The 25,905-nt window shown below is 47.5% G+C and overlaps 1 protein-coding gene across 1 annotated transcript in view; it reads left to right on the forward strand.

Moving 5' to 3' along the window:
• Window positions 1–13,916, forward strand: part of LOC130575580 (myosin-IIIb-like) — a 26,470-nt gene extending 12,554 nt beyond the window's left edge. Inside the window, exons 15-30 of the mRNA XM_057369552.1 lie at window positions 250–361; window positions 1,692–1,738; window positions 2,046–2,111; window positions 2,395–2,514; window positions 3,395–3,480; window positions 3,730–3,777; window positions 5,298–5,345; window positions 5,533–5,624; window positions 6,810–6,941; window positions 7,306–7,421; window positions 7,744–7,943; window positions 9,808–9,897; window positions 10,749–10,914; window positions 11,247–11,519; window positions 11,742–11,815; window positions 12,897–13,916. Coding sequence (XP_057225535.1) covers window positions 250–361; window positions 1,692–1,738; window positions 2,046–2,111; window positions 2,395–2,514; window positions 3,395–3,480; window positions 3,730–3,777; window positions 5,298–5,345; window positions 5,533–5,624; window positions 6,810–6,941; window positions 7,306–7,421; window positions 7,744–7,943; window positions 9,808–9,897; window positions 10,749–10,914; window positions 11,247–11,519; window positions 11,742–11,792 — 1,647 coding nt within the window. The 3' untranslated portion in view covers window positions 11,793–11,815; window positions 12,897–13,916. The remainder of the gene's footprint in view (window positions 1–249; window positions 362–1,691; window positions 1,739–2,045; window positions 2,112–2,394; window positions 2,515–3,394; window positions 3,481–3,729; window positions 3,778–5,297; window positions 5,346–5,532; window positions 5,625–6,809; window positions 6,942–7,305; window positions 7,422–7,743; window positions 7,944–9,807; window positions 9,898–10,748; window positions 10,915–11,246; window positions 11,520–11,741; window positions 11,816–12,896) is intronic.
• Window positions 13,917–25,905: the final 11,989 nt, after the last annotated feature.

The following is a 25,905-nucleotide window of genomic DNA, read 5'->3' on the forward strand; positions in this document are numbered from 1 at the left end:
TGTAAAAGGTGGATGCCTTAGTGTTGTGCTGCACTCTTGTGTTCTGATGCCTCTGCCATGTGCATGATTTTATTCCTCAGGGTTGGCATCTGAGTGGGGTGCATGTATGTTTAAAGAATTCGTGTGCAAGCCAGAGAACATTCAGTTTAACATATGATCAGCTCCTGGCAGGCTGTGGAGGAGGCTTTCACAGCCTTTTCTCTTTTCATGAGAACTGCTGTTTTTAGTGACTTGCTGCCCTTTTCSCAGGTACAATACGCTGCCAGGGGCTTTCTAGAGAAGAACAGAGACACCTTGCCAGCCAACATCCGTGGGCTCTTCATCAACAGTGTCACCCCCTTGCTCAGTGTGCTGTTCACAGGCAAGTCCCTCTGCACATCCATCAGGAGCCAAGGCCCACCTTGGCAAGAGTTAAGTGCAGGCATGATGTTCATGTGTTTCACGAGTGTGTTTCACTTCTGGCAGCCCCAGGGAGACTCTGGGAAGGCTGCAGCCTGGAGTAGGGCTGCTGGCATGTACTGAGCTGTCAGAGCTCTTTATTCCTGCCATGGAATATCCCCTTCCAGAGAATTAGCCACTGTTCAGATGTYATCCCATCTTCTCCAAGGCCAGTACAGGACTGTGTCCACTGACTCTTTCTATACTCTCTGTTCTTCTCKAGAAATGAAGCTGGTCAAGGCCATAGCTTCTTCTTACAACTTGTTAAAAGACTCTGAGGTCATACATTATTTTTCTCCTACCACTACACTCCCTTTTTCCAGTTATCAGTATGCCTTYAGATGCTCCAAGGCTTCTAATTAAATTAAAAATTTTGAGAAAGGGTCAGGTGGATGCTTCCTTGGAAACTGGCTGGCTGAGCATAGTACTTCTTGTATAGAAATTTTGTAATGTTTTTTTGTCCCATTCAGTCCAAGCCACTTTCTGGGATTTACAAGAATCTGATGAATTTAATTTCTGTTCTCCCCTGTGTTTTTCAACTGCTACTCAAGACTATCTTTCTTCATTACTACTTCTGTACTGTTACTGAAGCTACTTAGCATAGTCCTTACTCTTTCAAAGTTCATAAACATCAGACACAACCTGTTCTCAGGTTGGTTGTCCAGTCGTGGGCAATGGCTCTAGGTGCTGAGCAAAGGGTTTGGCCCAATGACTTCTGGAGGATACTCCCAACCTCATAAATTCTGTGATTTTATGATCCACATGAAGCCATTGCATCAAAGGTGAACAAGGTTGTTACTAGCTCCTTTAGTAAATTATGCTTCCCTGATTTTCTCATCCTGTCACTGAATTGGTTATAAGCTATCTCACTTTAAATAACCTCCTGAGTGCTGTAGGTGAGTTCCCCATTTACTGCCTGTACCATTTTTTCTGCACTGTTAGATTCCCATTGATGATACTTTTATTGAAAATCATTTAGTTTTATTTAATTACCTGATTGGCTTGTCTTCTCAGTGGCAGAAAATAATATTGCCTGCCTTGTGTGTTTCATACATTTGCATTTTCTTCTTCCTTTTTTAGCTCTTTCCTTGTAGTTCCACATGGCAAAACCTAACACTGTGTCTGGYTCAGTATTTGTAAGGAGCCTTGTATGTGAAGTGAGGTTTGAATATTTAACCCTGGTTGGTTACAAGCAAAGGTGGAAAATTAGCTAATTGAACAAGAAAATTACCTAATTGTCTCTGTCCTTCCAGCCACTATCTCCAGGACGGGGACCCTGATGCCTCATGTGAAAGCCAAGGTATTGCACTTCAGGTCCACATGACAATGATAAATGTTACCTGATTATTATTGTTTGAGAAACTGGCTGAAAAAGAGCAGAGAGAAATTGGTTTAAAATAAGAGCAGGCAGCAATCAACTTGCAACAGTTTCTCCTTTGTTTTTTAGCATGTTTTCTGCTTGCTTCTGCCATTACATGTTTAACATATCTTCCATCCCACTAAATCCATTCTCCCTCATTTTTTACCATCTGCTTTCCAGCAGTGCTCTTTGGCTGTCAATCAAGCACTCCTTCCAGGGCTGATCCCTTGTTTTGATCTGGTTTCAGGTCATACCAGGAGCAGATGACAAGTTCAGCAGCACACGGAAACAATCTGCTGGAGCTCAGTTCCGGGTACGTATTGCTGCCCTGGGATGCCCCATGAGATGAAAGCAGTGATAACTTTATCATTGCAAATATCACTGCACTGCTTCCAGAGTGCTAAACATGGCTAAAGCAGACGTAGATAGGGATTTTCCTGGTTGCCAAACAGGGCTGATCATGGTAGGACTGACCCAGTTGTTTCCAGAACCCAGGAATCTCTTGTGCAGTGACAAAGCAGTTCTTGCTGCAGGATATTGCACATCTGGCAGTGCTTTGGCTTGATGGACTGTTGATCTTCCTCTGCCCTTGCCAGCATTCCCTGATGGTGCTCATGGAGAGGATGTATTCTGCCAACCCACACTTYGTGCGCTGCATAAAGCCCAACAGCCAGAAGGAGCCAGGCATTCTGGACGATGACGTGGTGCTGCTGCAGGTGAGGAAAAGCAGAGTACTTCTGCCACATCTCCATCCTCTGGAGGGCAGATTCCACCAGAAGGCTGAGGAAGCTGACTCACTTTGAGTCTCCCCTTGTGAGAGAAAGAGTGACCACACTTCATGTATGTGTAAAGATTCAAAGTACTTGGTTGTGTTTATGACACAGACTGCTAGGTCCAGATTTTGCAGTCTTGGTTCTCTGTCATTTCTTCTTCATGGCTGCGATGAGACCTCCATGTTGGGCACTAGGATTCATCCTTTGCATCTCCCCTGGATGGGGACTCGTACAGACAGTGCTCTGGAAAAAATGCTTCCCAGAGGAGACTGCTCTCACCCATCAGCCAGGGCAACTCTGAATAGAAATCAAGATGGGATTGCTTTGATAGGTTCTGAAATGCACTGATATGACTGTATTTGGACGTTCTGTCAGGTCTGAGGTCTAGATGCTTTAAAGAATACTGAAACTGATTGGAAGAGTTCAGAAAACTCAGTGGCCTCTTTAATGTATGTAAAGAAGGATGGGATGAAGAGGAAGTTCATCCATGCCTCAGAGTACTTCARTGTCCAGATTTGGAAATATAAAGCTATCCTCTAAGGGACAGAGGCACAGCAGTACCCATGGCTGGAAGGTGAAATTATTTCAGTCACTGGTTTTTATGGTTTCCAACTTTTTACTCAGAGTGGTTAATCATCAGAATTACAGGATGTGGTCAACTTGGTCCTTAACCAAGGAAACATTTTCTGAAAAAGACTTTTTCATTTTGAACTGAAGCAGTTTAGGGCTGAGTGAAGTAATTTCTGCCTGCAAAGGAACAAACCCATATCCTAATGACCTATTTTCCTTTGTTTCTCTGATCYTCTTTGTGGTGCTGCTTCAGCTCCGGTACAATGGGCTGCTGGAGACAATCCGTATCCGAAGAGACGGTTTCTCCTGGAGACCCTCCTTTGAGGAATTTGCTGAAAGGTCTGTTAAAGCCTGTGAATATTCCTTGTTAAGTATTATTAGGGARATGACCCTGATAACCAGATATGGGCAAGGAGTAAAACAGCTTCTTCAAAGTTCATATGGTCTGAGGTCATGGGGTTATTTGCTGTGGGAGGCTGAGTGGGAAAGGTTGTGATTTATTGTTGTTTGCTGTCAGGATGATAGGGGTCAGCTCAACCCATCAAGGATGTGGCTTTTACGTGTTTGTGTTGGTTTGTTTTTCCATAGATACGGAATTCTTCTAGTTAAACCTGGTGTTCCCCTGACAAAAGAAAGGTAGGAGCACTTACTTTGTTGTGTGCAGTCTTGGTTTGCTCTTCAGAGGTTTTTACTCTGAGTAGCGTAGCAAACTGAGTAAAGGGGACAGACAAAAAGAAGRTGGGATTTTGTGGTGATGAGGAACATGAATCCCAGGCAAGGATATTTACTGTTTAAAAAGTGTTCAGTACAATGCTGAATTAAATCTTTCTTGAATTGTTACATACTGATTAAATTCAATTTAAAGAAAGCCTKGTGCAGTGAAATGAAAACTGACCAATGTGCCCAATTTAGGGAGTGACCATAGTGTTTAAAGGTGCCCWCTGAACTCAGCATGGCAGGGGCTCAAGTACAGCTGTCAGGTGCCTCTCCAGGCTTTTTCCCTCATGGCCACATGGGAGAAGAAGATAAAGACAATGCTGAACAAGCATTGAATATCTGAACAGCACTGAATATCTCATAGGCTAGAGATGTTTCTAATCTAAGAATTTTGTCTCTGTGCAGGCAAAATATACCATCAGSTTTCAGTACCTGACTGTTACACATCTAAATGTCCTTCTAGCTCTGCAGAAAGACAGAGTTTTACCCTGCCAGCTTTTTCCTTCCTACATCTAGGGCAGCAGTTCCCCACCTCCTCCTCTCCACTTTCCCAGCCTCTCCTTCCTGCCAGTGTCARTTGTGATTGATAGTGGGAATGAATCATGTAAGAAAGCCAGCTGAGGGGTTTTTTTTAGTGATTTAAGAAAAGGATTTGAATGATGTCCTGGAACAATTCTCTCCTGGCAGTAGCTCCTCCTGCCTTCACAGTGCTTTCTTGAATTTCCTGACGCTTCTGAATAGTAAGAATTGCAAACCCAAGTGAGGTTACAAGAGAATCTCGCAGATGGGTAGAGGTGATTGTAAACAGGCTGTGTGGTGTGCTTTGAGACACAAAAATCATAGGATGCATATGAGAAAAAATTGCTGTGGGTATGAATTGTGGCACTGTGGAAGTTGGCTGAGACAGAAGGAAAACACTTCTGCTTTCCTGTGTGAGATATTAGCAAAAAGTGTCACTATGATTTCACAGCCTGGATTAGCAGGAGAGGGAGGAAGCTGTCTGTGTGTAGCAGCTAGAGCTGCTTTCAGTTCCAAGAGTCAGGGAATCTTTCCGAGTGACCCAAATTTTATCACTGGAGTCTGCAAAATCAAACTGGAATTGGAAAACAGACTTTCTCCCGGAAGTCTTGCTGTGCTGACCTTGCAACTTGTGTCCTCCAAAGGGCTTGGAAACAAAATGAGGAAAAACACTTCTAAGAATAAAATAGGCTCAATAGAATTGCCTCCCAGGGAGTTGAAGTAAGTCTGCCTCTGGGAGCCCCTTTGCTGATGTTCTTCCCAAATGTGATGCTAGCTGCACCTCAAGGAGTATTGCAGATTGACAGCCAGATACTGGCTACTGGGAATTGCTGAGGCATTTTCTGCCCCTTTGCACCTAAAAACTCTGTTTTTTGCTTTGGGTGAAAAATTATTTATTTCATCTTTTTCCTCCCTTTCAGCTGTTTGGAGATACTGCAGAGCACAGACTTGAAAGGCTGGATTTGTGGGTAGGTATGGATCACTGTTGTTGGGAATGGGAGGTTTAAATTGCAGAGATTTTATATGTGTGATCTGTTACCTGGTTCTCTTCAGGGAGAACTTTGTGGCTTTAGGAATGGCCTCTTTAGAGGATGAGGGATGCAAATTTAGACAAACACTATTTCTCACTGCATCTTTTTATTCCCAACTTCACAGAAAGTCACGACTTTTYTTTAAATATTGGCATCAGGAGCAGCTGGCAAAGTATGTGGAGCGACTGGAAAGCGCAGCAGTTGTCATACAGAAAGGTGAGCACTGGGACAGGAACATCCCTCAGTGCTGATCTCAGACCAGGGCAAGGAAAACCTTTTCTGSAGCCCCTGCTCCACCTGTGCAGAGGACAGAGAGTGGGGCAGGTGCCATCTCTATGTCAAAGCCTTGTGAAGTCAAAGGACTTATTGCAAAATGTCCGTGTCCCCAGCGCTCATCCTGAATCAGGGAGAGCCCTCAGACAATGTGAGCCTTGGAAAGGGAAAACATGTGCAGGAGAGCTGGGCTGAGCTGGCCAGGCACATGATTTGGCTGTGTCCCGAGATCTGGCTCACTSTCCTCTTGAGTAAGGATTGTTTGTGACTTGTGTTGAACTGGGGAGAGGGAAATGAGTGGAGCAGATCTCACTCCCACTTTCAGAGACAGGCAAACGGGGGTGAAGTTTTGTTCTGKTTTTTTTCTTTCCTTTCCACATAGCATCTGCTCTAGCAGCTTGCTTCTTCAGAGTGGCTGTGGGCAGATTGGTACTTCCCTTTGCACAGGCTATGTGAGGACTGTGCAACCAGGAAGAGGAGGAGGAGGATTCTCCTGTATGGATTATTGCACTGCTGGAGCATCTGAGCAGCTTCCAGCTATGCACCGTGCAGTGTGACAAACATCAGACTGTCACAAGCTGTGCATTGTTGTCATCCATGGGGAGGATGTGTGGGTAGTGGGAAATGAGAGGGTGCAGCTTTCAGTTCATGTACTTTAATAACTGGTAGGGTAGGTGGGATCATGCGGTGTCTGTAATGCTCCTGGTAACCCCTGTGGTGGCTGGTGTTTGTTTTTGGTTTTTTTTTTTTTTCCTGTGGGCTGGCATCAAGGAAATCCTGTCTCTTTCATGGTGGCTGAAGGGTACCAGAGGTAGATGGTTAACAGGCCCGTCTGTGAGGCTGTCTTTCTTAGGTATTCAGAGCCCTGGCATTAGAGATCAGATCTGTAATCTGATTTCTATAAATCCATGATCTGGCAGGTTAGAGAATAGAAGACAGTTCAGTTCTCGCAGAATTTTGACTGCCTGCTCACAGTAGATGAGTAATGGTAACCCATGGCTCTTCATTAACATGATGCACRTGTTGAGGGCTTTGCACTGGATGAAGGACTATTACACAGTGTTCTTCCTTGGGAGAAGCACAGGCATGAATAGCATTTTTTTTCTAACCAAACTTTTCTCTGAACAGTTTTTAGGGGATTCAGGTGCAAGAAGAGTTTCCTAAAACTGGTGGCTGAGCTGAGGGCTCAAGCACAGCAGCTACARGACGAGGCAGAGCGAGAAAGAATCCGGCAGCTGGCACTGGCAGCAGAAGCCCAGGGTGAGTTGCTCCCACTCCCACTGCCCCTGTGCCCCTGTGTGTGTCCAGTGGTGTGATGACCACCTTGAAGTGCTGTGAAGTCCAGTGATGATGGTTTGCCCTGGCTCCCCAGAACTGGGAGCCYCATCAGTGTGGTGGGCAGGGGGCTGATGATGTTTCTGCTCTTTGGAAGTGTGGGTTTGTCTGTGGGGTGCAGAAGCAGCATGGTGAAGTTTGTTTGCCTGGCTGTGCTGGAAGGAGSGCAAAGCTGTGTTTTTCCCATATARTCYATAGAGCAGAGCCTGTTATYGTCCTAGTCATGWGGAGGATGGATCTCATGRATCTTGGATGCTAGTTTTCACCTATTCATCTCTTCTTGTTTCAGAAAGAAACTCCCTTCCAGTCCCCATGCCACGGAAGAGGCGCCCTCAGCCTGCTCCTCATCCCTCTGCTAAGTCACAGCAGCCACCGGTGCCACGGCCCCGCAGCAAACTCACAGAGGTAGCAATATTGGCTCTGCTGGGGACCCCTTAGCCAGACRTGCTGGTTCCCTGCTCCATCCACCTCCTGCAGGCACATGTCCTCCTGCATGTGGCCCCAAGATAGCATTGTCATTGTTGTGTGAGAAGTGTGAGTCCTTTTCTACTGTAGTTAATTAAAAATCATGGTCCTTGGAGGAACTGAAAGCAACGTGTGGTAGGCTGGGGACTGATCTTGTGTTAGGGGACTCAGGAATGCGGTTACCTGCCAAAGTGATCTCTTCAAATGTCCCATGCCTTTGACTTTACTTTTATGCTGACTTTCCCTCTCTCCTTATTTTTAGTCCACTCCTTTTGATAATTTCTTGAACCCTTCTGTGCCTCGTCCTGTTCTGGGAACTGAGGAACAGACTGGAGAAGAAGCAAAAATGAGGAAACTCAAGAGAGGAGCAACTCTCCGTTGGTTCAARGAGACACAGGCCCAGAAGGTCATGCAGGATGATGGGGCCTTTCCAAGCTGGCTGCATGGGATGATCAGTCGGAGGTGAGTGCTMTGGACACAGTAGCCACAGGCAGAAGCCGCTGCTTCCTTAAGAGGACTGCGTAGGTTGCATTGGCCAGGCTTTGTTTCCTTAAAGAATGGGAGTGATCTGCTTAAGTTTTCCYTTTTAATCCCTTAAACCCTTAGGGGGAAACTTACAAGTCCTTCTCRTAGGCTGCAAATGCTGAAATTTTAGGTAGATCCACTGAAAGATAATGGAAACTCATAGTAAATAAATCCACTKTGGGTCCCTAAATACAGATCCTTTGTAGAGAAGAGGGGCTTGTAAGAAATCAGGAAGGAAATACACACATGCATTTGCCCTGTTGTGAACCATTTCCAGAGACATAAAAATGAACTTGTGGGTTAGTTCATTATGAGTGTTTTTGGTATTTCAGGTCGGGAGAAGACCCCAGAATTCAACTTACTTTTATTTTAAACATTATTAAGAGGGGCTTTAGTGAGTACCCGATGGCAGAATTCCACCAAAGTCCCCAGGCACAGGAAAAGGAAGGGTTTTTGTTGATATCTCTGGCCATCTAAGGAGGTTAGCATAGGTGGCATTTACTTCTCCTTAGGCTGGGAGAGGTATCCTCTAAACCCATCTTTCTTATGGAGCTGTTCACAATACTTCGTTTAAATGCTTATCGTTTTTCTCTAGTTCTGCCTCACACTTCACACTTGATTTTCCAACAAGTGTGAGAATCAGAGAAATGCTGATTATGCCAGTGATCAGATAGGAGCAGGATGGTGTTATAGTTTCAGCTGTGTGCAAATTGATCTGTGTTGCTCCACATTTTTTAATTGCCAATATCCCRTAATTGGTGGGATCTCTGTGTCAATGTGCTGCCCTTTGAGCACCCTCATCATCTTGCTCCAGTTTCTAACTTTTTTCTGTTTGAGCTGTATTCTTCTTTGGTGCTATTAGATCACAGGTTCCTGAATTTTGTCAGGTTATCAGTGTGTACATTGTTCAGAGACATTACACGGTGTGAAAAACACTAAGATTGTTTATAACTCCCTGGTAGCTGCATTTCCTTTTAATTTTTTTAAAGACAGTTATCAGGTCCGTAACCTTGATAATTACCAATTATCAAGTTGTTTATGCTTTTGTCCACTGATCAAATAATGCAGTAGARGAACTAATGCCTGGAAGACAGAACTGTCTAAATTCAAATATAGACTAACCATGAGTACTGCACAACACAGGGTATGGAAGATCCTTCCCAAAGATACTGGCACTCAAGCAGAGACTTAAGTCTCCCTACAGCAGTGTGAGCTCAGCTTCATGAAATGGAGCAGCCAGAACAATCCCAAATTGCACTGGTGATTTGCAGCCACCTTTAGCCTGGAGCAAGGCACATGACAAACACAAAGCAGAGCTTTGTCTGTTGGGCAGAGAGGGGGAAGACCTCCTTCCAGCAGGAAGTTTAGAAAGCCAGTGGTGTAATCCAAGTTGGTGTTTTTCCAAGGCACTGGGCTTACCCAGTACCCCACAGCATCCTGATTTCTTCATCCCTGGGCCACAGGAGGTGCACACATGCACAGATTCCTCATCTCAGTGATGCTTTATGAGGTGCTTGATGCTGGAAGGCAGCTGTTGCTATTGCACTAATCAGACTTCTGGAGCAGGTTTGGAGCAGCCCTGCTTGGAGAGAGTTTGGCYGAGAGTGTTGTGCTTCCTCAGCCTTTAATGCCTCCTGCACCACCAACCCTGAGTCAGGAGACCTGTAGCTAAAAACACACGGGGCAGATTCTTGGATCCCTTTGACACTTCTGTGAGACACACATGAGATAAGGAATGAATCCCTGCTGTGTGGCAAGCCAGCTGCTGACTTTCTGCTGAAAAACTCTTTCCTGATTCCAGAGAAGCTGAAAACTTGCTGATTGACAAGCCTTTGGGTTGCTTCCTTGTTCGGATCAGCCAGAGCCGACCAGGCTACATCTTGACATATCGGTAGGTAATGRGYAGAGGAGGCTCAGGGGAGACATTATTGCTCTCTACAGCTCCTGACAGGAGACTGTAGCTAGGTGAGGGTCAGCCTTGTCTTCCAGGCAACTGGCAACGGGACAAGGAGACACAGCCTCAAGCTGTGCCAGGGTAGGTTCAGGCTGAATGTCAGGAGGAATTTCTTCACAGAAAGGGGTGTCAAGCRCTGGAACAGGCTGCCCAGGGCAGTGGTAGAGTCACCAGCCCTGAAGGTATTTAAAAGATTTGTAGATGTGGCACTTGGGGACATGGTTTAATGGTGGACTTGGCARTGCTGGGTTAWGGGTTGAACTCRAGAATCTTAAAGGCCTTTCCAGCCTGAGTGAAACTGAGCACTGCATGGAATTMTGTGATTCTAGAATTCTACAGTCATAGGATTCTTGAATTCTGTGATTCTATAAACTGCTTGACTGGAGGAGATGACCTGGAGGAGAGGACTCCAGTGAGGATGGTGCTTAGCCTATCCCATTGTGGGTGCCTCAGAGAGTTCATAGTAGCAGAGAGGATGCTGCAGAATTGTCTCTTGCTGACAAGAGCAGGAGAAACAGACCTGCATGTGGGTGGGGTGCTGTGGCTCCAAGGGAAGAGGTCCTGTTTCAGCTGTCCCCTATGGCTGATCAGGCAGACCGGGCTGGAAGGAGCACGGAGATTGCAGCCCCTGTGAGCACAGCATGGCAGTGCACAGCACATCTCCTGCCTCTGTGTGATACTGAGGATCACAACTGGCCTGTGGAGACCACGAGTGCAGGAAGCAGGAGCCGGGCTCTGGCACGCTGAGGGCCCAAGCTGTGACTGTTTGTACCTGTCCCTCTCCCCAGGGGTGAGGGCCGCTGCCGGCACTACATGATCCAGATGCAGCCCAACGCACGCTACGTCATCCTGGGGGAGGACCGGGCTCACRCCTCGCTCACCGAGCTGGTTCGCTATCACCAGACCGTGGGCATCCAGCCCTTYATGGAGATACTGACTGTTCCCTGCGGGCAGGTGAGTATCAAGGGTCTGCAGCAGGGAAAGAGGATAGGTCATAGACTATTAAAGTCATTAAATTAGTGATTAAAGTCACAGCAGCAGCTCTTTTGTGCTTCTGTGGAGGGGTGTCCCATTCTGGCCAAGCAGCTTGGCTRCTTCTGCATGCACTGGGAAATGCTACTAGCAGGGGAGTGCTGGGGTGGGGGAGAGGCACTGGCAGGTGGATGATGTCCCCCTGCCTCCAGAATGTCAGCAGCGGACAAAGCTGGGTATTTCTCCTCATTKTGCTGTTCAGTGCATGTGAAGGGTCTGCAAACCACTGCTGAATTCACTCCTTCTTTTTCCAGAAGAGTAGTGAGAGTTTGAATTACGAAAATCTGGAGTGCCTCACACTGAGTTCACCAGCAGACAAGGGGGAGACCCCTCCAGAGAAGCAGTCCTGCCCCCCTGTGACTTCCACCAGCAAACCTGCTCTACAGTGGTTCAGAAGGACCAAGAATTTCCAAAACCAACAAACCCCAGASAAAAGCAGGACAAAGCCAAGCTCTGAAGAGAGTAGCCAAGGAGCCTTTCCTCGCCTCCGCTCTTCCATACGCCTGGCAATGCAGGAAATCCAGCAGGTGACCGGGGGCATGTCCTCTGCCAAGCCACAACCCYTCTGGGACAAATGGAGTTTTCCTGTCAGGGGTGGGAGAGGGGCGGCTTCCACAAGTAGCACTTGGTTTCTTAGCTCCTGGGTCCTAGGTTTTATTTGGTGATCTGGGGATCAGAACTGAATTCCTTGGAATATTCCTTGCCAGCCTGTGCTCCCCTCAATGCTGTTTCTTTGCTTCTCACCACAGTTCACTTCCACTCCTGTGAACATGTCTAAACAGAGGAGCTCTCTGCAGTGAGGATGCACAGCCTGAGCGACACGGTAAGAGGAGATGGTGCACAAGAGGGAAAACAGCAATTGCAGCTTCCTGAGAAATGGAGGGGCAAAGGAACACTTTCCTTCGTGTTCCACCTGTGGCATCTCTTGGCCACAAGCTGTGTAGAAATAGAGCAGGAAAAAACAGAGACCTGCAGCCAATTCTCATCCCAGGGCTACAAAGAGACGAGGAAAACCAGGGAAAATGAGCCTAAGTTTGGGTTCCCAGCAGCTGTGGTGCGCAGAGTGCTTGCAGTGCAATGGTGAGGCTGCTGGAGGGAGCTCACAGTTTGTTGGAGGCCTGGGGCTGGGAGGACGAGGGCTACCAGAATGCATGCCTCAATAGTCAGCTGCAGTGGCTCAGTGGGGCGGAGAGAAGGGCTGGGCAGGGAGCCCCTTGGGGTGGCAGGGGCAGCGAGCTGAAGGGAAGCTCAGAAGKTGGGGAAAGGCAGCAACTTTGTTGCTGTAAAGAGCACTTTGAACAAAGTCTCAGCAGCGGAAACACAGCTGGGATTGAGTGGGTGGGTTAGGGGAGTGTGGATTGGGCCGGGAGAGGCTTTTTGACGGACTCTTCATTATCTGAAATATCCAGTGGATGTGCAGCTCCCCTGTCCCACTCAGCTGCTGAAGGCAGRTGGGAGCTGTAGTGGTGCTGTTGGACACCTCTGGAAGGATCTGGGTATGGGTCAGCTGAGAGTGGAGAGGGATCAGAAGACCATGCTTTTGGCTGCTGACCCACTCAGGGCTTCCAGTCATGCACCAGGATTGCCAGCTTTTGGAAGCATGGTCCCATGTTGGGACTCATGCTGGAGCAAAGCTTTTTAGCTGGGATCTGTCTTGTCTTTCTCTTCATAGCTGAGAAAGACAGGATCTATTTGATAGCTGAGAAAATCCTCTCCTTGAAGTGTTTGATTTGTTTCATTCCTGCATGTGTCATTCATTGATGTACCCAGGGATGCCCCTGTGTCTGAGCTTAGGCAGAAGGAAGATAAAACACGTGGGATCTGCACACATAACAGCAAGCTTGTTGTGCTGGGATGGCTGAATGATGTCCTCCAATGGGTTGTGTTTCTTGACTGTCTTGCAGGTCCAAGTGGCTCAGACCTGTCCTCTTCCAGTGCTGTTGGGCCTTGCCTAATGAACAWGTCCAGACATACGGCAGACTTCTTCCCTTTTTTTAACTTTTTTTTTTTCTCCCCTGAACCCTGCTGGCCTTGTGCTTTTAGGCAAGGCTGATGCAGAAGTTAACCTTCCTCAGCACTGAGCTGTGCTGTGACTGCAGTGTCTGGACCAGTCTGATCCTGGCAGAGAGAAGAGGATGGGAGCAGTCACACTCTGCACAGGTCCACAGTGCCTGACAATCTGTGTCTCCATTCTTCCATGTTCCTGGAGACTCCTCACCTAGCACTGTGAACAGYCACAAACTGGATATCTCCCAACAACCTGTTCTGTCACTAATACCTGATTACCTACCTCTTTCTCTTCAAATAYCCTCTATTTTGGTCCTGTGTATCTGCTGCTCTGGGAGCCAAGGGAAGGTGGGCTTGGGCAGTAAGAAATAAAACTGAAGTCTTTTTTGTTGAGTGCAGGAGCACTTGAACAGAAGCTGAGACAAGGTCAAGAAGATCTTTCTTTTAAAGGGGATTCACTGCCCTTGCAGCAGTGTGCTGGCACACTGCTCCACAGTCCTTAACCAGAGCTCCAGCCAGGGAATCATTGGTGAAACCTTCTCACTCATCTTGGAATCACTACACATTCTGGCTGGACARCATGCTGCTTTACACTGAGAGTAGAGGGCTTGGAACATAAAGGACCATACCACTTGTACTGTCTTTCCTACATTTGAAAATAAATCTCTTTTTTTCCTACAAGGAGAAGATCACCATTTTCTTTGTTCCTGTTACCTGCAATCAGCTCAGCCACAGATTGCAAATGGAAGAGAGCAGCTRCCACCTCTGAGGGTAGACATGGGGTCAGGTGGAGTCTCAGTGGAAAAGCTGTGTGCTGATGGTGGATACTAACCCTGGCATACAACTGCTACCTGTAGCAGCCACTCCTGTACTTATCTACTCCTGAAGTAGCTCTGGAGCACTCCTTACTCCACCTGTAGTAGTCTCTTCTCTGTGTATGTGCTGAGTTTCCCTGGCTCTGCTCTGAAGGACAGCCATGCTGCCCACCCTGCCTGCCCCATTCCTGGGAGGCACGAGCACAGCTGAGTCCGGCTTGGTGCTGTTATCAATGTGATATCGGGCATGAGTGGCAATACCTCAGCACTGCCTTTAGTCACAGGGCTATTTCTCCTTCCTCCCGCTGCTCTGGTGCTGAGCTGTGCTGGATCACAAGGCAGAGCTGCTGGCTKCAAGACAGGGAAGCAGTGGCTGTTGCTGGCTCTCCACAACACTGCCTTGCAGCTTTAACACACCTTTTCTCTTCCTTGTGTTGGGTTTTGGCAGCTGCTTTGAAGCTGTTCAGGACAGAACCAGTCCAGGCAGTCAAAGGCTGCTGTTTGCAGATTCTTCYTGGCTGAGCCCAGGGGCATTTTGCTGGGCAGCCTTGGCCTCTTTTCCAGGGCTCTCCTTGGTTTTAYTCCACTGCTGGGCCACCGGGAAGTCTGCCTTCTGGGCAGCACACAGAACCACTTCATGGTCAAAACATTTCTAGGAACTCGTGCACAGAGACACGTGTGAAATGCATGTCAGTAATAAMGTACCTCCAGTAACTCTTTCCTAGTTCCTGTGCCAAAGAACGTGGTGCAAGCCCAGGGCTAAGATCCAGCTGCAGCACCCTTTTCTCCTGCAGCCTGGCAGAACTCATGCTGACCCATGGAGGGTGGTGAAGAGCTTTTCCCCAGCAGTGCTTGCACTGCTGCAGGCACAGCTCACAAGTGACACCGAGGGGAATGACATGAGGACCATTCTCTGCTAGGCCTGCATGGCACATCTGYCAAGCTTCCCCAAACTAGGGCAGATCAATCACAGATTTCTTTTGTCCCTGTTGCAAAGGGTGGGAAGTTGAATCACGATGTGTGCAGCCAAGAGCCTGGCACAGACCCAGGCAGCACACCTGYGCTGGCAGGTCAAGTTTCTTGCACATCTGTTATTTCTGATTTTTCTGTGACAAGGCAGGAGGGAGCCAAGGGAAGACAGGGTGAGAGCTGCTGGTCAGAGTAGGTTATGCAACACRGGAGGCATTGGCATAATTTCTGCAAGGCTCTGGTTTGCCGAGTCATTAGCAAACAGTCAGTGCCCTGCCTACACGCAAAGTTTAGCCAAGCTTCTGGAGAGCAGTGTGGCTGGTGTTGGRCTGTCACGGACACAAATGTGTGCCAGGAGTCGGGAAAAACTGARGGAAGAGCTGGGAATACAACAGGCTGCTGAAGAATAAAATGTGTATTTGATATCTCTAGTGCCATCACTGCCTGTGTGCCCCCCGGCTCATGGTCAGTCATCACTTTGTGAAAGCTAAGAATTTATTTCATCTTCTCACTGAGGATGACTGTCCTATGAAGATAAGCTGTGAGAGTCAGGATTGTTCAGTCTATAAATAAAGTGTTTGGCGAGACTTTATAGCATCTTTCACTACCTAAAGGGGCTACAAGAGAGATGGAGATGGACATTTTACAAGGAGTTATAGTGGTAGGACAAGGGGCAATGTCTTCAAAATGACAGAGGGCAGGTTTAGATCAGATATCAGGAGGAAATTATTTGCTGTGACGGTGGTTGAGACACTGAAACACGTTTCCCAGAGAAGCTGTAGATGCCCTATCCCTGAAAGTGTTCAAAGCCAGACTACAGGGACAACCTGCTGTGGTTGGAGGTGCCCAGTTCATGGCAGGGAGCTGAAATGAGATGGCCTTTAAGGTCCATTCCAACCYGAGCCTTCCTATGATTCTACRATCCGATTATCCATTGAAGAGGAGCAGGTAGATGAGCAGCCCTACCTCATTCCCTACAGCAGCAGCTTACCTTGTGGCACTTGGAAAGTTATGCCTCAGAAAAAAAGCAAAGAATAAATTATGTAAGCCAGAGTGGGAAGACCTTTCATGATCATGTTATARTTCAGCTGGTGGATGATGAAGTGCATGGGATGAGAATGCCCTCTCAGAGAGGGCAATCAGCCTGCATTGGGCTGAGTGAGCAGGGGCAGCACCCACAGGAGAGTCAGGCAGCCTGTGGATCCCTTTCATCCATGGGACTTCAGCTGAGCTCTGAGAGGAAGGACAGGCACGGGGAGCTGGATACAGCCAGTACATAGGAAGGAGGCAAGAGCAGCAAGAAGGATTTGCAATCCACCAGAGTGAGAACTGGAAGTGCTCCTCTGGGCCTGAGGCTTGGGAGGAGTTTTATTTCATAATCCGGGCCTTCATAGTCATCCTCCTACACTCAGTCTCTATAACTGGTGCTTCACAGCATCCTTTCCAGAGCTTCCCTAACCTGCTTCCTTGTTTTTGCAGAACAGAAGCAAGTGGCCCTTTKTTACCTCCCTCTGTCCTTTACATTTGAATGATTGGCTGCAAACTTTTTAGACAATCACCTCTGGACTATGACCTACTCCAGGTTGKTCTTATTCTGTCCAAACTAAAACTCTGTCTGGCCTTTGGCCCTTGAGGTACCTGGCCAGCAACTCTCCATCAGGCTGCCTGAAACAGAAATTTTGATTCCTTTTATTCTCAACATTTCTTGTTCTCCTTTTTCACAGTTCTGTTTTTTTCTTCTCCTCTCCTCAGTCTGGCAATCTTTGATGTACACTTGAGCTTTAGGAATGCAAACCTGTAACCCAAGCACCAGCATGGCACTTATACTCCTTTCACAAAACTGGCAGCAGCCTTCGTGTTGTTTGCTTTCTTCCTGGGCAACATTTTAGTGTATGTTGTCATGTTTCCTTCCCCAAATGTGTCTGAAAGACCTCTTTGGCCTTCATCCCAGACAAGAGCTACTCCACACTACTCTTAGCCTCACTCCAGCTTGTGTCAAGTGTCCTTGGAGTGTTGTGAYAGCATCTCTGAGACAGAGTCTTTCCTATCTTCTGGTTAACTTCATGATCCATACCAAGTGCTTGCATGATGTGACTTTGCTTTGCAGCAGCATTTAGGACTGGCTAAGGTGGGCTTTGCCTGTCATCTTGGTCCTCCTGGTGCATTACAAGAGCATAGAAACCACTGTGTCAGTTAGGGGACAAAGACAGTGCTGGATTTTAGCTGTGAGGATAGACAGCGGGGTGTGCTTGGAGGGGATGGAGGAGAAGTGTAGGCATAAAGCCATGCTCTTTCTGCCATGTTTTCAGCAATGCTTTGCTTAATTCTGACCAAAGGACCACTTTGTCTAGCAGTCCTTGTTGGGCTGCTGTTTTATAAGAGCACCTGATTCCTTTTGGTCCATTCTAGATTGTTTTAYATCCAAGAATTCCTAGTTAATTAATTCCTCAGACTCAGAGAATCAGAAAATGGGTAAGGCTGGAAGGCATCACATTTGGTCCCAATTCCTTGCTCAGGCAGGGTCCTCCTAGAGCACATTGCAGAGCATTGAATCCAGATGGTTCTTGAGTATCTCCAGYGAGGGAGACTCCACAATACATAGTGAAGAAGTACTTAAATTTATTTGGGTTTTAACCTGCTACGTCGTTACTTAATCAATATCTTTTGCTTCTATACCATAAAACATAACAAGTAATCATTTCCAAATTACCTCAGTCACTGCAAATGATTTTCAATACATCCATTTGTCTCCCTTGGCTATCTTCTTTGTCCTACTTGTTTGATTTTCCCTTTCCCCTTTTTTTTTTTTCTTTTTCTGAATTCCATGTACCTTCTCTGAGAAGGAAGGGAGAAAAACTGTAACTGAAGCCCAGGCCACTTTCCAGCTGGGGATGACTGAACCCTTTCTTTGTGCAGGTAGGGCTTCTCCTTGTAAATTACGTATGACAACATTTTAATTTGTCATTTTATCACCCAGCTCTCTCTTCTGAGATCTCGCTCATTTTCACTTCACTGCGTTCTTCAGCCGCACCATCAAACTCTTCCCCATCACTGCCCRCACACAGACCATTTATGAATACATCAAAAATCAAAAGCCCTAGCGTAGATCCTGGTGGGACACACTGGTACATTCCATTTTAAACACTGACCTTTTTCCACTCATTATCTTCTGTCTTGCTATTAACCATGGGAGTAAGCRTGTTGTGGAGGAGAGCAATTAAGGACATTTGGTGTGGAATTCTGCTGAAAGTGTTTGTGGCATGCAGGAACATCCATCAACATCCATTAAGCTGGACTACTCACACCTTTAAAGAGTGACACATGACTTTCTTCTGCTAGAGTGGGATTGTTTCTTCCCCTTTAATCCCATTTCCCTATCTGCCTGTGGATGCTATTCCATGGCACTTCACTGGAATTCCTCCACAGCTCTTGAATAAATGATGTTTATAAAATTTACTGTTTGTGTTATCATTTGGGGTTTAAACATACCCTRCTAACTGCTTTTACTTGAAGCATCTGTCCCTGCAGAAGGAGATTGCAGGGTGGGAATTTCTCTTCATTCCTTGCTGCTGTGTTTTTCTGCTGAGCCTCCACCTACTCTGAATGGACTTTCACACCTCCATTATACTATTTATGGCAAACTTCCAGGGTGAAAATGGTATTTTCATTTGGAATGGTTTGGTGGTTTGGGTTTTTGGATTTTTGGGGCTTTTTTTAGCTTTTCAGTTTATCACCCTAACAGAGTCTGTTATGGTTTTCCATTTCATTTGTTGTGGTTACTTTTCTTCAGAGAATTGCTGGAGGTGTTGAAATATTCTCAAAAGAGTGAGTTGTCTCTTCCGGTACATCTCATTTTCCCTTTTGCACACTAATTTCATTTTTCAGAATTTAGCATTTCCTGGAAACTCATTAGAAAATCGCATCCTATCAGCCACCATTTCACCTCCTGCAGCCAGCTTTAAATGGGRTGTTACAAACCACTTCAGGTTTGAACAGTTCCACCTTGGCCTCTTTTAGAACCACTTTGGAGGAGGCTGAGAGGTGAAGGTCTTTCCACAAGGGCACRTAGTGATAGGACAAGGKTGAATGGCCTTTGGGGGAAAGAGCATACATTTAGGTTGGGTATTAGGAAGAAATTCCTCAGTGTGATGGTGGTGAGGTAGTGGCATAAATGGAGCTGTGRATGCCCCATCCCTGCAAGTGCTCAAGGCCAGGCTGAATGGGGCTCTGAGCAACCTGGCATGGTGCAAGGTGTCCCTGCYCATGGCAAGGGGTTGGAAATAGCTGATTTTAATGACTGCATGTTGGAAATGCTGCACGTTTGCAGCAGAATCTCTGGAGGAAGCACAGTGTTTGTTTCTGACACTTACAACTGCTCTGGACAGGGCAGGCCAGCCTAAAAGATTTTTCAGCTTGTTCAGTTTTGATCWGTGCATCGAGTTTGCTTACCGTGCCTGGCATCCACTCTCGGTATCACAGATCCTGGCAGGTGACAGCCAGGGGAACCCCCGGTGTACCACAGATTTTGTTCCCAAAGCTGTGCTTGGCTTCCAGTCAAGTAAAAACATTTGGCAAATTAGGATGTTGGAAAATTAGTAAGAAACACCACATTGTCAGGAGACCTAGGAGAGAGTTTCAAAGTGTTTCTCCCGCTGCTTTTGTGCTTTGGAGGTGTCTGCCAGCAACTGAGCCCTGCTGTGGCTGGTCTGGCAGCATCAGCTCAGCTGCTCAGTCCCTGCCAGAGGCATCATCTCACCAAATATTGGCTGGAATGACAACAACAGCGCAGCTGAGAGCCTGCTGAGCTGAGACTGCACCAGCCTCACCACTGCATGCACTGTGCCAGGAGAACAGCAGGGGGATGGCAGCAGGTATTCCAGGAGCTCTGCACAGCCCAGGGACAATGCGGTGGCTCCCCTGGAGGAACTGAGTCCCTGACATGAGGCAGATCCCATTTAGGAACAGGCAGGGTCAGTGTATTATTTCTCCCATCGTAAGGCTGTAAGGAATAGCTCGTGCCTTTGTGTGCCTTCAAGTTTGCTGCTATCCTGGATGAAAATTGAGGGGGAATGGAYTGCAGTCCTGATGAGTTAGGTAATGGAAAGTATTTTCCAGTGCAAGACAGAGAAATGCTTATGTAGAAACCAGCCAGGATCCAGCATGGTYGCCCCTGATCCACAGATTCCTAACACAGGTCGTTTTCTTGGGGCTGGTTTGAGATGCCCACTGTGCTCACTGATGTCGGAGCTGGGGCAGGGGGGTGTTATCATGGGCTCTGCACCACACTACTCACATCAGCCAGGAGCTGCCTCTGTGTCTTCACATCCACAGCAAGGTTAATTTACAAACTGTCCTCAAACAAGGGAGAGCTGGAGTTTCGGAGGGGACTTTGTATTTGAGATAGAGCTGAAAAAACATAACCCTGTGCTGTAGCCAGCAACGTTCAGTAACACTTGCCTTTAGCTTTCAGCTGCAGTTCTCTTCTGGTTTCATCAAAATTTAGGTGCATTYACTCTGGTTCTCAGTAGCTAAACACAGTACTTCCACCTCTGCTTCCACTTCTTCATAAATAAATTTTTCATTCCTCTCTGACCTGTCTTAGAGACAGAAGAAAGGGAGCTGCTCTGGAATCATCTGGTTTTCTTTGTGGGTGCCTCAAGGACATGGGGAACGGCAAGTTTGTGCTGAGGGCTCCAAGAAGAGGTGCTGTTTTTCCTCAAGAGCAGTGCAATCAGATTGTCTAGGACACACATGCTCTGACTCTGTGCAGCTCCTGCGACCTGCTGCAAAAACAGGCCATTCTTCTGCTTCTGGGGCGAAGCAAACCTGGCTGCTTTTCAGCCAGATGGCTAATGGCTGGGGCAGGGGACGGTGCTGCTAACACTGCATCAAAGGCTTAATGAATTCCAAAATCATGTGCTCCACGTGACCACACTAATGCTTCCCTTCAGCGGCTCATTTGGGATTTGGTTAAAAACACATTTGTCTGACAAGTTCCCAGAGCTTGTTACTGCTCTTTTGATCCTGTTATCCCCTCGTGGTCCTGCTGCAGTGGAGCGAGAGCTGGGGGCCAGGTCTCTGCAGGGCTGGGCACTCCGTGGGCCCCACGGCTGTCCCGGGGCATTAGCCTTGCCATGGGCACCAGAGCAAGGAGAGCAACACAACAAACCACAGCGACTCCAGACTCTGTGGTGGGGGTTCCTCACTTTATGGCTGCGTTTTGCCAAGTCTGTTTTTTTTTTTCTCAGACAGATTTTTGTCACCTGTAGAAAATGCGGTTTTATAAAGAGGCTGCTTTCTTCACAGTTTAATAATAAATGGCCCAGGTTTCCCTGCAGCATGTRCAGATGACTTTGCAGTTCTCCAGGTTTTGTAATAAAGACCTGGTGYTTTCTGGTCATGCTGGCCAAACTTGGTGTGATGTGAAGCTTTTCTACCTCTTCTCATGTATATACACATATATGTATATATTTAAAATAATGGCATAGTTCTCAGTTCTTTCAAAGTTTTGGTGATTAACATCTTGGTTCAATGTTATCTTCCCACTGGTTCACTCCACACTGGCTTGGTATACTCTGCATGGTCAGTTTGTACTTGAATGAGTCCTTCCCTGCCTCTCTCACCCCAAAAATGTCCAGTTTCTCTTCTTTTTGCCTCCTTTATGTAAACTCCCTTTCTGTAGGGGCTGCTGTTAAAGAAAATGATTGATTTAGTCCCACTTGAGTAGGAGAGGAGAATCTACTGTTTGCAGAGAGTTTTTCTTCAGTAGCTGGGGTCTGTCTTTAGTCTTGAATTTGCTGCATGAACTGACTTGGCAGAGTCCTATCTATGCCATCCTCATAGCAGGTGAAACGTGGAGCTTCTTGGAAGGAACAATGCCAATTYAGATCAAATGCAAAGGATCTTCATTGCTCTTTAATCCTGATAATGTCAGTCAGCAACAGGAGTGGGTACAGCACAGAGAAGCTCTTCTGCAGGAAGGGGTAGATAAATTGGGGCACTAAGTCACAGCCCYATGATTGCCTGACTTAATGACACTTAATTTGTTATTGCTAAGTGTTTTGCTGACTCCTTTTCCCCTCTAAGAAAATGGGACCTTACGTGTCAGACWAATAATATGCTGCAAGGCTGTGGGATGAGGAAATTATCCATGTCTGATGGAAGTAAAACTGTACTCTCTGCATTCCTGCYGTAATTATACCTGTTGGAGAAGAGTCTCTGTGTAACAAGAAGGTCTAATTAAACTGCAACCAGGAAAGAACTTGTCAGTTCATGGTGTATTAAGTCTGTAAAAGACCACAGGATCACCTGACCAGAAGTCTGTGGTGGCCCAGGGGAAGTCTTTCATGCAGTCCTCACAACATGCAAGGCCTCCTTCCAGGAGGACTCTGGGGATGTGTAGGCTTATCCYACCTCATTTTCTGTCTTCTTTTGACCAGACTGTTCACTTGAGATTTTGGAGGTACATCAACCTCTGCCACATGCCCTGCTCTACCTCCCCACGCAGGGACAGTCTCCTTTCCCAGTGKCCCTGGCTTGCTCTGGCATCACTTGAGCAGCAGTGGCAGCTGTCTGCTCCTTCCTGCCCYGTGCAGAGCATCTGCCCTCCTTCTGCTCCCCAGGCAGATCCTCCCAGCAGTGGCTGCCTGCTGATACCACCCAGGATCTCTCTCCGGGAGCTCACTGCTCCAGGACCTGCACAGACTCGTGGTCTGGCTGTTTTGGTGTTTTCCATTTTCCTGGCAGGTCAGGGCAGATGGACACTGGTGTGAGGCAGAGCTGGGTGTTTTCTCCTGCTGGCCCTTATTCCTCGGACTTGCACTCCTGCCGGAGGCAGCAGTGATGGKTACACTACCTAATATGTTGCAGCATGCTCTGAACCCAACCCACACCAGTCCACAGATCATAGAATCACAGAATAATTTAAGTTGAAAAGGACGTAATCAAGGTCATCTCTGCTATGGGCAGGGATGCCTTCCATTAGACCAGTTTGCTCAAAGCCCCATCCAGCCCGGCCTTGAACACTGCCAGGGGTGGGGCAGCCACGGCTTCTCTGGGTGATTTGTGCCAGAGCCTTGCCTGCTCATTATTAGAAACTTTTTCCTTGTATCTAATCTGTATCGACCCTTTTAAACCCAATGGTTTAACATCTTTGCCCTCTGACCTATGGYAACAGGCCCTGCTAAAAGGTTCGTCCCTATCAGATCCAGCAGTGACAAATGATCCCAGGAGAGCCTGGTGCCTTCTGTTAGCTCCTGAGCCAAGGRTTGCCTGGTCTGGAGCACGTCGGCAGCAAAACTGATGCTAAAAAAAGCCATGAGAGGTTATGAAGAGTTTCATAAGTACTGGGAGAATACTGTGCAGAAAGCTGCATGGGGCCAGGTCCCCAGCTGCTTGGGAACACTCCTGCTGCATTTTGCTGCCTGCATCATCTTCCTTGGGCATCACWCGTGTCAGGAGAAAATGTGACTGAAGAGGAGATTTAGGAACAACTGGGTCAAAGAMCTGCAAGGGCCAGCTTGGATGGTAACATTACTTTGGTGAGCTGTTGAGTCTGTGGAAAGATTTGTTAGGGAATGTTCTATTTCTCCAGGAGGCAAAAATTACAGCTGTCTGTGACACCACAGTGGGGTGCAGGTAGGTGTCCCCAAACCGAGCTACTTGGGCCTGAGATTCCTCAAAGCTCTCATGCTGTGGGAGAGTTTCCTGCACCCCTCCTGCCTTGTGCCAGTGCCAGCCAAAAGGCACAGATTAGGGTAGTGAAGGAACCTGGGGCACGTGATACCAAGGTCCTGCCAAGAAACCCGGGGAACAAAATGATTTCACCAGTGCACCTTGTTCGGGTAATGCTCCCTACATATGCCAGAGSTAAATGCAGAGCTTAAGCCCAGGAAAACCGGGAGAGGAGCACACAGGGAGAGTCAAAACTAATTTGGGAGAAACAGCAGTTAACTAAAGATGCTGTGGTGTATTGAGACATCCTTGCCTCCTTTTCACAGTGTCCTCCCAGGATTCATCAGCACCATCCCCCTTGCACGCCTGTGAGTAGGAGCCACACAAGGCTCGCACATGTCCCCGCTGCCTCGCACCCRTGTCCTGCTCCAGCTGCTTCCCCAATTCTGGCAGCCCCTTCACCCTCTTTGAGGGGAGACAACATTTCAGTGTGGGGGCCTCCGCAGGAGCTGGCAGCAGCACATTTCCATAGGCTTTCCCCACGATCTCTGCTGTTCCTGCTCGGACTGTGCTGCCGATCACGTCCACCCCAACACCCCGCTGGCAGAGCTATCTGTGGGTCTTATCGCCCAACAATGCGTGCAATGTTATTGTGCKAAAAAGAAAACAAAGCCTAATCCATTTTAAATTAAAACAGTGCCCCAGTGTCATGCAACTGATGCAGACACAGTCTGGCAGCGCAGTCCTGCCGGCTCCCCAAGGGCTTCACCCAAGAGGTGCTGGGCTGTTCACTCTGCTCCCAGCAGACATCAGTCACAGCCTTCAGGCTGGGGGGGCTGGTTTTCACAGGCCCCTCTGGTCTGAAGCCTCTGGGCTCTKCTGTCTCCTAAAATGCTGTGTCACTTAGAAGTGGAGCATTGCCATGTGTCAGAAGTTAGCAGGAGGCAGAAGCCAGGGAAGACAAAAGCTGGGATCTTCCTGTGGAAGGAAARGTTGATAGGACAAGAGGAAATGCCTTCMASTTGCACCAGAGAAGGTTTAGATTGGMTATCAAGAAAAATTTCTTTATTGAAAGGGTGATCAAGCATTGGAACAGACTGCCCAGGGTAGKGGTGGAATCATTGTCACCAGAAGTGTGCAAAAAATATGTAGATATTGGCATTTGGGGACATAGGTTAGTGGTGGATCCATCAGCATTAGGTTAATGGCTGGACTTAATGGTYTTAGTAATCTTTTCCAGCTTAAATTATTTCATGAATCTATAGTGGTGTAAGGCTACAATAGAGGCTTTGCCAGGTCAGATTTGAGGTTTATAAAGTCTCAAATGGACTGAAGAGGGGATGAGCATGGGTATGGTGTTCACAAAGCAGGGAACTGGCCCTTTCAAGAGACCCAATGGTTCCAAGAGACCATTTTTATGACTTTGCTCCTTCTGTTCTAAGAAATTCATTTCTATGAAGGTTCCTCAGAGCTGCATTGGTCACCCCACACCATTAGACCCCACTCAGGAGGCAGAGCTGGCCCTGGGGGAGCCAGAGCTGTTTCCCAGCCCTTCTCCAGGGTGGTTTTGTTTCCAGCTGATGCGTGCATGGACATCAGCAACACTCTGCAGTTGTGATAAGCAGCCTCTCCTCCACCTTCTCTTCATCCCTGGGTCTGGCAAGATGAACAAAGTTTCATCCCCTTGTGATGAGGGACACGCTGCACCCTGCTGTGCAGAGCTATTTGGCTTGTTTGACGTATAGGTCTTTTATGTTTGCACTATTGTGCRGCAGTCACGGGTGTGAGCTTCACTCCGTAGCCATCACGTGGCAGAGAGTCTTGCCAGTGGGAGCYCTGGCTGCATATCCTTTCTGAAATCCCTGCCTGTCCCTGCTCTGCTCTGGTCACTGCGTGCAGGAGAGACTGGCCCCTGTGTGGGGCTGCAGAAGTTAAGGGTTGGCACCTGCTGAGGAGATTTAAGACCTATTAGCTTTTTATAAGCCAAGTGACCGTGACAAACTTCTTTTGTTTGTGTGCTGCATCTCTCTGYCTCTGACCAGTGCCCTTCTGTGGAAGGCGTAGCCCCTGCCCCATGGCTGTGTGYGTGCAGCTGTCACGGAGGCACAGAGAGGTGCTGGCAGGCTGCAGCATCCCCTGGGGATGAGCTTTGCTGGGCTGGGCTGTACTGCCTTGGGGGAGTCTCTTTGGCATATGTTAGAGCCTCGTGATTCCTGTGTGTTTTTCTGGCTCTTCTCTCCTGTGTCACAACYCTCTAAGAGTCATTTGTGAGTCTGACTTCCTTTTCTTCAGGGAATTTTGCCAGGTCATCTCTGATGAGGGTGATTCTTAAGAACAGATGTGGAAAAGTKCACTGGTCTCCTTTGACCCTGGGATACCCTGGCCTGCTACGTGTTAAAGAGCTCCAATTTACTGTCTGTGGGCTTCCAAGCAGAACAAGGGATGCTCA

This window comes from Malurus melanocephalus, unplaced genomic scaffold, assembly GCF_030028575.1.
Source record: "Malurus melanocephalus ecotype Western Australia unplaced genomic scaffold, MMel_1.1 scaffold_113, whole genome shotgun sequence".
Lineage (NCBI taxonomy): Eukaryota > Metazoa > Chordata > Aves > Passeriformes > Maluridae > Malurus > Malurus melanocephalus.